The sequence below is a fragment of the Prunus avium genome, chromosome 7, assembly GCF_965620075.1.
Source record: "Prunus avium chromosome 7, drPruAviu1.hap1.1, whole genome shotgun sequence".
Lineage (NCBI taxonomy): Eukaryota > Viridiplantae > Streptophyta > Magnoliopsida > Rosales > Rosaceae > Prunus > Prunus avium.
In genome coordinates this window covers 18,089,769-18,101,074 of record NC_142290.1, presented here as the reverse complement: position 1 = coordinate 18,101,074, position 11,306 = coordinate 18,089,769, and the positions used below count along the sequence as shown (strand labels likewise).

At 39.2% G+C, this 11,306-nt stretch overlaps 1 protein-coding gene across 1 annotated transcript; it reads right to left on the bottom strand.

Moving 5' to 3' along the window:
* Nucleotides 1-6,401: 6,401 nt before the first annotated feature.
* LOC148293055 (uncharacterized) lies at nt 6,402-7,406 on the bottom strand. The gene has a single exon (XM_088244559.1). It carries the CDS (start codon nt 7,404-7,406, stop codon nt 6,402-6,404), a length of 1,005 nt encoding a protein of 334 aa, XP_088100685.1.
* Nucleotides 7,407-11,306: the final 3,900 nt, after the last annotated feature.

Genomic DNA, 11,306 nt, shown 5'->3' with positions numbered 1-11,306 from the left:
CTCCCACCATATTATGATGTTGCCCAAGTTTTGGGCTCGATCCTAAATCAATAGGTCTTCCAAATTTGACAATTAGAGTTCAACGGCAGTTTGTTCCTAATTGGAGTGGTTGGTGTATTCCATACTTCTAGCAATAGGATTTCACTCAAATCTCACCAAATGACTCCTCCCACCATATTATTATGTTGCACAAGTTTGGGGTTCGATCCGAAATCAATAGGTGTGAGAAATTGGGCAATTCAAGTTCAAAGGCAGTTCGTTCCTAATTGGAGTGGTTGGTGTATTCCATACTTCTAGCCATTGGATTTCACTCAAAACTCACCAAATGACTCCTCCCACCATATTATGATGTTGCTAAAGTTTTGGGATCGATCCGAAATCAATAGGTGTGTGAAATTGGACAATTCAAGTTCAACGGAAGTTCATTCCTAATTGGAGTGGTTGGTGTATTCCATACTTCAAGCGATTGGATTTCACTCAAAACTCACCAAATGACTCCTCCCACCATATTATGATGTTGCCCATGTTTGGGGCCTGATCCGAAATCAATAGGGGTTCCAAATTGGACAATTCAAGTTCAACGGCAGTTCGTTCCTAATTGGAGTGGTTGGTGTATTCAATACTTCTAGCGATTGGATTTCACTCAAAACTCACCAATTGACTCCTTCCACCATATTATGATGTTGCCTAAGTTTTGGGCTCGTTCCGAAATCAATAGGTGTAAGAAATTGGACAATTCAAGTTCAACGGCAGTTCGTTCCTAATTGGAGTGGTTGGTGTATTCCATACTTCTAGCAATTGGATTTCACTCAAAACTCACCAAATGACTCCTCCCACCGTATTACGATGTTGCCCAAGTTCTGGGCTCGATCTAAAATCAATAGGTGTGAGAAATTGGACAATTCAAGTTCAACGGCAGTTCGTTCCTAATTGGAGTGGTTGTTGTATTCCATACTTCTAGCGATTGGATTTCACTCAAAACTCACCAAATGACTCCTCCCACCATATTATGATGTTGCCTAAGTTTTGGGCTCGATCCGAAATCAATAGGTGTTCCAAATTGGACAATTCAAGTTCAACGGCAGTTCGTTCCTAATTGGAGTGGTTAGTGTATTCCATACTTCCAGCGATAGGATTTCACTCAAATCTCACCAAATGACTTCTCCCACCATATTATGATGTTGCCCAACTTTTGGGCTCGATCCGAAATCAATAGGTGTGAGAAATTGGACAATTCAAGTTCAACGGCAGATAGTTCCTAATTGGAGTGATTGGTGTATTCCATACTTCTAGCCATTGGATTTCACTCAAAACTCACCAAATGACTCCTCCCACCATATTATGATGTTGCCCAAGTTTTGGGCTCGATCCGAAATCAATAGGTGTGAGAAATTGGACAATTCAAGTTCAACGGCAGTTCGTTCCTAATTGGAGTGGTTGGTGTATTCCATACTTCTAGCGACTGGATTTCACTCAAAACTGACCAAATGAGTCCTCCCACCATATTATGACGTTGCCCAAGTTTTGGGCTTTATCCGAAATCAATAGGTGTGAGAAATTGGACAATTCAAATTCAACGGCAGATAGTTCCTAATTCGAGTGATTGGTGTATTCCATACTTCTAGAGATTGGATTTCACTCAAAACTCACCAAATGACTCCTCCCACCATATTATGATGTTGCCCAAGTTTTGGGCTCGATCCGAAATCAATAGGTTTGAGAAATTGGACAATTCAAATTCAACGGAAGTTCGTTCCTAATTGAAGTGGTTGGTGTATTCCATACTTCTTGCGATTGGATTTCACTCAAAACTCACCAAATGACTCCTCCCACCATATTATGATGTTGCCCAAGTTTTGGGCTCGATCCGAAATCAATAGGTGTTCCAAATTGGACAATTCAAGTTCAACGGCAGTTCGTTCCTAATTGGAGTCGTTGGTGTATTCCATACTTCTAGCGACTGGATTTCTCTCAAAACTCACCAAATGACTCCTCCCACCATATTATGATGTTGCCCAAGTTTTGGGCTCGATACGAAATCAATAGGTGTTCCATATTGGACAATTCAAGTTCAACGGCAGATAGTTCCTAATTGGAGTGATTGGTGTATTCCATACTTCTAGCCATTGGATTTCACTCAAAACTCACCAAATGACTCCTCCCACCATATTATGATGTTGCCCAAGTTTTGGGCTCGATCCGAAAACAATAGGTGTGAGAAATTGGACAATCCAAGTTCAACGACAGTTCGTTCCTAATTGGAGTGGTTGGTGTATTCCATACTTCTAGCGATTGGATTTCACTCAAAACTCACCAAATGACTCCTCCCACCATATTATGATGTTGCCCAACTTTTGGGCTCGATCCGAAATCAATAGGTGTGAGAAATTGGACAATTCAAGTTCAACGGCAGATAGTTCCTAATTGGAGTGATTGGTGTATTCCATACTTCTAGCCATTGGATTTCACTCAAAACTCACCAAATGACTCCTCCCACCATATTATGATGTTGCCCAAGTTTTGGGCTCGATCCGAAATCAATAGGTGTGAGAAATTGGACAATTCAAGTTCAACGGCAGTTCGTTCCTAATTGGAGTGGTTGGTGTATTCCATACTTCTAGCGACTGGATTTCACTCAAAACTGACCAAATGAGTCCTCCCACCATATTATGACGTTGCCCAAGTTTTGGGCTTTATCCGAAATCAATAGGTGTGAGAAATTGGACAATTCAAATTCAACGGCAGATAGTTCCTAATTCGAGTGATTGGTGTATTCCATACTTCTAGAGATTGGATTTCACTCAAAACTCACCAAATGACTCCTCCCACCATATTATGATGTTGCCCAAGTTTTGGGCTCGATCCGAAATCAATAGGTTTGAGAAATTGGACAATTCAAATTCAACGGAAGTTCGTTCCTAATTGAAGTGGTTGGTGTATTCCATACTTCTTGCGATTGGATTTCACTCAAAACTCACCAAATGACTCCTCCCACCATATTATGATGTTGCCCAAGTTTTGGGCTCGATCCGAAATCAATAGGTGTTCCAAATTGGACAATTCAAGTTCAACGGCAGTTCGTTCCTAATTGGAGTCGTTGGTGTATTCCATACTTCTAGCGACTGGATTTCTCTCAAAACTCACCAAATGACTCCTCCCACCATATTATGATGTTGCCCAAGTTTTGGGCTCGATACGAAATCAATAGGTGTTCCATATTGGACAATTCAAGTTCAACGGCAGATAGTTCCTAATTGGAGTGATTGGTGTATTCCATACTTCTAGCCATTGGATTTCACTCAAAACTCACCAAATGACTCCTCCCACCATATTATGATGTTGCCCAAGTTTTGGGCTCGATCCGAAAACAATAGGTGTGAGAAATTGGACAATCCAAGTTCAACGACAGTTCGTTCCTAATTGGAGTGGTTGGTGTATTCCATACTTCTAGCGATTGGATTTCACTCAAAACTCACCAAATGACTCCTCCAACCATATTATGATGTTGCCCAAGTTTTGGGCTCGATCCGAAATCAATATGTTTTCGAAATTTGACAATTCAAGTTCAACGGCAGTTCGTTCCTAATTGGAGTGGTTACTGTATTCCATACTTCTAGCGATAGGATTTCACTCAAATCTCACCAAATGACTCCTCCCACCATATTATGATGTTGCCCAAGTTTTGGGCTCGATCCGAAATCAATAGGTGTGAGAAATTGGACAATTCAAGTTCAACGGCAGATAGTTCCTAATTGGAGTGATTGGTGTATTCCATACTTCTAGCCATTGGATTTCACTCAAAACTCACCAAATGACTCCTCCCACCATATTATTATGTTGCCCAAGTTTGGGGCCTGATCCGAAATCAATAGGTGTGAGAAATTGGACAATTCAAGTTCAACGGCAGATCGTTCCTCATTGGAGTGGTTGGTGTATTCCATACTTCTAGCGACTGGATTTCTCTCAAACCTCACCAAATGACTCCTCCCACCATATTATGAAGTTGCCCATGTTTTGGGCTCGATACGAAATCAATAAGTGTTCCAAATTGGACAATTCAAGTTCAACGGCAGTTCGTTCCTAATTGGAGTGGTTGGTGTATTCCATACTTCTAGCGACTGGATTTCACTCAAAACTCACCAATTGACTCCTCCCACCATATTATGATGTTGCCCAAGTTTTGGGCTTGATCTGAAATCAATAGGTGTGAGAAATTGGACAATTCAAGTTCAACGGCAGTTCGTTCCTAATTGGAATGGTTGGTGTATTCCATACTTCTAGAGATTGGATTTCACTCAAAACTCACCAATTGACTCCTCCCACCATATTATGATGTTGCCCAAGTTTTGGGCTCGATCCGAAATCAATAGGTGTGAAAAATTGGACAATTCAAGTTCAACGGCAGTTCATTCCTAATTGGAGTCGTTGCTGTATTCCATACTTCTAGCGACTGGATTTCTCTCAAAACTCACCAAATGACTCCTCCCACCATATTATGATGTTGCCCAAGTTTTGGGCTCGATACGAAATGAATAGGTGTTCCAAATCGGACAATTCAAGTTCAACGGCAGATAGTTCCTAATTGGAGTGATTGGTGTATTCCATACTTCTAGAGATTGGATTTCACTCAAAACTCACCAAATGACTCCTCCCACCATATTATGATGTTGCCCAAGTTTTGGGCTCAATCCGAAATCAATAGGTGTGAGAAATTGGACAATTCAAGTTCAACGGCAGTTCGTTCCTAATTGGAGTGGTTGCTATATTCCATACTTCTAGGGATTGGATTTCACTCAAAACTAACCAAATGACTCCTCCCACCATATTATGATGTTGCCCAAGTTTGGGGTTCGATCCGAAATCAATAGGTGTGAAAAATTGGACAATTCAAGTTCAACGGCAGTTAGTTTCTAATTGGAGTGGTTGGTGTATTCCATACTTCTAGCGACTGGATTTCTCTCAAAACTCACCAAATGACTCCTCCCACCATATTACGATGTTGCCCAAGTTTTGGGCTCGATACGAAATCAATAGGTGTTCCAAATTGGACAATTCAAGTTCAACGGCAGTTCGTTCCTAATTGGGGTGGTTGGTGTATTCCATACTTCTAGCGATTGGATTTCACTCAAAACAAACCAAATGACTCCTCCCACCACATTATGATGTTGCCCAGGTTTTGGGCTCGATCCGAAATCAATAGGTGTGAGAAATTGGACAATTCAAGTTCAACGGCAGTTCGTTCCTAATTGGAGTAGTTGGTGTATTCCATACTTCTAGCGACTGGATTTCACTCAAAACTCACCAAATGACTCCTCCCACCATATTATGATGTTGCCCAAGTTTTGGGCTCGATCTGAAATCAATAGGTGTGAGAAATTGGACAATTCAAGTTCAACGGCAGATAGTTCCTAATTGGAGTGATTGGTGTATTCCATACTTCTAGCCATTGGATTTCACTCAAAACTCACCAAATGACTCCTCCCACCATATTATGATGTTGCCCAAGTTTTGCGCTCGATCCGAAATCAATAGGTGTGAGAAATTGGACAATTCAAGTTCAACGGCAGTTCGTTCCTAATTGGAGTGGTTGGTGTATTCCATACTTCTAGCGACTGGATTTCACTCAAAACTCACCAAATGACTCCTCCCACCATATTATGATGTTGCCCAAGTTTTGGGCTCGATCTGAAATCAATAGGTGTGAGAAATTGGACAATTCAAGTTCAACGGCAGATAGTTCCTAATTGGAGTGATTGGTGTATTCCATACTTCTAGCCATTGGATTTCACTCAAAACTCACCAAATGACTCCTCCCACCATATTATGATGTTGCCCAAGTTTTGCGCTCGATCCGAAATCAATAGGTGTGAGAAATTGGACAATTCAAGTTCAACGGCAGTTCGTTCCTAATTGGAGTGGTTGGTGTATTCCATACTTCTAGCGACTGGATTTCACTCAAAACTGACCAAATGAGTCCTCCCACCATATTATGATGTTGCCCAAGTTTTGGGCTCGATCCGAAATCAATAGGTGTGAGAAATTGGACAATTCAAATTCAACGGCAGATAGTTCCTCATTGGAGTGATTGGTGTATTCCATACTTCTAGAGATTGGATTTCACTCAAAACTAACCAAATGACTCCTCCCACCATATTATGATGTTGCCCAAGTTTTGGGCTCGATCCGAAATCAATAGGTGTGAGAAATTGGACAATTCAAGTTCAACGGCAGATCGTTCCTAATTGGAGTGGTTGGTGTTTTCCATACTTCAAGCGATTGGATTTTACTCAAAACTCACCAAATGACTCCTCCCACCATATTATGATGTTGCCCAAGTTTTGGGCTCGATCCGAAATGAATAGGTGTTCCAAATTGGATGTTGGTAATTTTTAACAACAATATTAAAATGGATCGTTTCTTGGCTTTTGTTGCTGCATATAGTGTGCTTGAGCCATCTCTTCTCCATCACCATACAAACTTGGACAAGACTCCGTAGGATGTCCGGGATTAGCACACACAGCACACACTTGTGCTTGAGGGATTAACTGCTTAACAAGGTTAGTCAAATTAGCTATTTGAGGACCAATATCACTAGCACTTACCTCATAAACACCTGCTTTCTTTGGGGGAGCTCTCCGATAATTAAATTGTTGAGAGTTTGCTGCAATGTTCTCAAACATCTCCTTAGCTTCAGTAGCACTCTTGTTCATCAAGCCTCCTCCACTAGTAGCATCAACCATCATCCTCTCCGAATCGAGTAATCCCTCATAAAAGTATTGCATAAGTAGCCAATCTTCAATTTGGTGATGAGGGCATGAAGCTAGGAGTCTCTGAAACCGATCCCAATACTCATGAAATGATTCTCCATCTAGTTGCTGCACTCCCATGATCTCCTTCCTAATACGGTTTGTCTTTTGAGCTGGAAAGAACTTTGCAAGGAACTTGGAAGCCAATGCTGTCCATGTAGTGATAGATGCACTAGGTAAAGAATAGAGCCACTCCTTGGCTCGTTCCTTAAGTGAGAATGGAAACAAACGCAATCTGATTGCCTCATCACTAATCCCTCCATTGTGCATAGTCGCGCACACGGCAAAGAAATCCTTGATATGTATGTGAGGATCATCCCCAGGCTTGCCATAGAATTGTGGCAAAAGGTGAATGGTGCCACTCTTGATCTCAAAGGTGGTTGTAGTGGCTGGATACGCAATACATGACGGCTGGTCCAATGCTTTAGGAACCGTGAAATCCTTCAAAGGTCGGGTGAGGTTGTTGAGTGCCAACTCGTCTCCCATCTTGATTGGAAGTGTAGTTTGCGTATCTTTATCTCGATGGAGATAACGAAGTGTGTTCTCTAGTTCAGGGTCGTATGGTATAAGCTTGTAACCTTGCGAACGACGTCCCAGCATATACCTGAAATTGAAAACAAAACTTAATTAGATAAACAATCCCCGGCAACGGCGCCAAAAACTTGTTGGTAATTTTTAACAACAATATTAAAACCTTGCAAGTGCACAAATCAAATGATAGTATAGTAAGCAAGCAAGGGTCATTCCCACAGAGATTGTAATCTAAAGAGATGTTTATCAATGTCACACAAAGAAAACTAGAACACAATTAAACACGAAAACAAAATAAAGATTGAAATCACAAGGACTTCCACACACACGCCAACACCAAGGGGGTTTTGATTTGATTTTGTAAATAAAAGAAAACAAAACAGAATTTAAATTAGAGTTTAAGAGAAATTAGTTTAAAATCAATCAAGAACAATAGCTAGGACTCACTATCCACCTCCAAACAATCAATCAATCCATAAACAACAATAGATAATCAATTTCTAGCAAGCATATGATGACGACACTCACAACAAGATCATGGCATTTGACTCGAGTTGTATGATTCTCTCTTAAGCGTATGTAAAGTGTATGGCATTTACATCAATACGTGTATTCTTAATTGAAATCCAGTATGGCATTTACTCAAATTAACAATCAAGAATCCATTAAGATCAAAGAGAATATGAGTGTCACAAAAACCCTAAAACATGGCATTTGTTATTAGGAATTCAAGAATCGATTTCTCATAACTAGTTCTTAACCCAATTATTCTTTGCAAACAAGAACACATTCAATATGGCAATTGACCTATGTTCTACAACAATTTAATTCCGATACATGCTTCAAAGTTAGCTACTCAAAGAAACAAAATATCAGAATTCACATAACATTGAGAAACCGAAATCATCCCGCTTGTAGAAACTGAAAAATCCATTCAAACTTGTTTATAGAATTGAAATCATGTTTAGGGCTTCAAGATTAAGCCCTAACTAACAAGAAATTAGTTACTCATGTTCTGGGATGAACTCAAAAATAAATACATAAGAACTGAAAATTAAAAGAAGAAAGGAAAAGAAAGAACTCGCTGGCAGCTTTTTCCTCTTGCGCGGTTGATCTCCTTCGGACCTGAATCCTCTGTATGGGGCCTTGGCTGGCCTTTTATATGACTTAAATCAAAGTCCTAAACCCTAAAATTTACTGAAAAGTCGTCCAAGAAGTCTTGGTAAACAAGGAATCCAAATAGGAAAGTAAAGATCACAATTCCTAACTCCACAGGGAAATACAGCTCAGCCCAATTGTCACACGATTTGGGGTTCTTCGGCCTTCTAGAAAAATCAGGAAAAATATATTTTAGAAAGATAAATGTCTTATCTTTCCAACCATATATAGCACGTAACTTGGAAAAATTCGGGAAGGCTTCCGTTTCTTCATATTCACGTAACATGTACGAAACTGTCCTGTCTGCACGTGGGCTAACTTTACTTGTAATACTGTACCAATTGGCTCGGTAGAAAAATCTGGAAAAATCACAGATTCAACTTCAAGGTGTTAGCTTTCATCTCCAATTGACCTTGCACTAAAATTCCTCCGAAAAGTTGATTTTCCCTTAAAATCCTTCTAAGAGCGCAGAAAAGCTGAAAATCAGAAAAGTGAAGTAATAAGCCCTTTTTAAGTCTAATTCTTCTACAAAGCCTAAGTAAAGAGAGTACATAAATGAGTATATTTATGGACTTATCAAATACCCACAACTTAGATTTTGCTAGTCCTCGAGCAAAACAACACAAAATAAAAACAAAAGAACAAAGACTCAACGCAAACAAGCGATGGACTAACTTCCCAATATTGATCTCAGAGATAATCACCAACCGTTAGCTAACTTCCAAGAAATAAGCAACAATAACTCAAGACATTATCAAAGGGTTAACCAAACTTTAGTTGAACAACTTGGAGTGTCGTGTGTGACATAGCCAACATTAACATAACTACGACTTATGCTTCACAAAAGTTAAATAACCAAATAAGAACAAGCTTTGACTTCAATTCTCACCAAGGATGTTCACTCCAATGACAGCACTCGAAATTTGACTAGGTAGTGTCACTCATATATGTGAGAGGAATCAAAGCAATAGGATGTACTCACATAATTGAAATAAAGGCACATGACAAATATAAAAAATCTCATGGGAAGATATCGCATACTTGAAAACATTTAAACCATCCGACCATAGTACTTCCACACCTATTCTCCACATGAGGAACCACACTTCTCCTTGGATCAAGTAGGACTTTCACTAAGGTTGTAATGGGGTTTAGGGTGATGGGTGAAACAAGAAAAAGATAAGGAATGAACAAATTCTAAGGAATTCATAGAGCTTTCCATTATAACATCTTGCACTTTGAGCACGGAATTGATACTGCCTTGAATTTTTTTTTTTTTTTTTTTTTTTTTCACACATTTTTTTTTCTTCTCCTAACTCCATTAGCTTTCTAATCAACCCATGTAGCGAGTGTTAGGCCAATGACTCCCAAGCTAGCTAGCTTTAGGGCATTAAATGTAAAACACTCCTAGGGCTTAATAACTCAAGTTGAAAAGGCTTCGAAATTAGTATTTTTTTATTTTTTTATTTTTTTTATTTTTTTATTTTTTTATTTTTTTATTTTTTAGATAGTATCCTTCACTTTCCACATGATTGACCAATTTGTGCAATGCTCCCTTAACAACGAAAATACTCAACAAAACTCCTTAGAAGGGTGTAGGATAAACATATGATAGATTAAGGTGAGGAGAATTGGGTAAAGAACGAAAAAAGCTTACATAAAAGGCACAAGGGGGTTAACTAGGGATAAAAGTGATACGGGTTGGCTAGAAGGGCTCAAACGAAAGAAACAAGGCCTATATCACTTCCAAGAATCCATGTGGTTCACGAAGTATGCCTCAAATAGATCATGAAAGTAGTTCTAGCAAACAATTTAAACATCCTCAAGTACTTGACCAAAACAAAGAATAATGAGATCACAACGACTTGTAGACAAGAAAATTATCGAATAGTATATAACACTCAAGAAAGAAAGGCATAGGCTCAAAAGCTCACATGATAAGGGTTATATAAGTCTACACCCTTATTTGGGAATTTAAATCATGTGAACTCCCCAATCGAACATCATATTAATGTGGCTGTGTGCATAAGGATTTCCAAAGTCTAATCACAAAAATAAGGCTAACACAAAGATAATGTAAAGAATTATTGTCATGCTCAACATTTCTTGAAAGTTAATTGCAAATAAAATTCAATCTCATCATAGAATTGGGAAGTGACTACCACAAACAAAACAAAACAACAAAATAAAAACTAATTAAATAAAAACCGAAAGTTGAAAGGAATTGAAAATCAATAAACAAACTGCAGTTCTGACCCAGGCGCAAAGAATTACACGTATCTCACAAAATACTTGGCTAAACTTCACGTTCTTTATATGGTTGGATTCAGAACGAAAAAACAAAGAACGCATCGCGAGCCAAATTCCAAAAACAGAAGCAGACAAGAACAGAATTGGAAACAAAGACAGAGGACTGCTGCATGCGTTATGAAACCAAAGAACTCAATCACCCACAACTTAAAACAAACATTGTCCTCAATGTTTAAAACAAAGAAAACTAAGTCATGCAAAATTAATTAAAGAGAGAGAGAGAGTGTGAGAACTTCCCAGGTTTGTGTAGGTGTGGTTGAGCAAAGAATAGAATATGTCGAAGTGAGAGAGGATGGACAATGTGACGAACTTCAACACCCACAACTTGCTTCTTGGAATGTCAACAGACCCGTAATAGCTCCTAAAAGTCTCGGAATGCGATGAAATTGGAACAAAATTGAGCTGGATATGGAATCATAAAAAACTGGAAATCTGACTTTTAGCGACGAAAAATCTGATGAACACCGCTGCTAAAACCTCTTTGGTGACGAAAAATCCGAT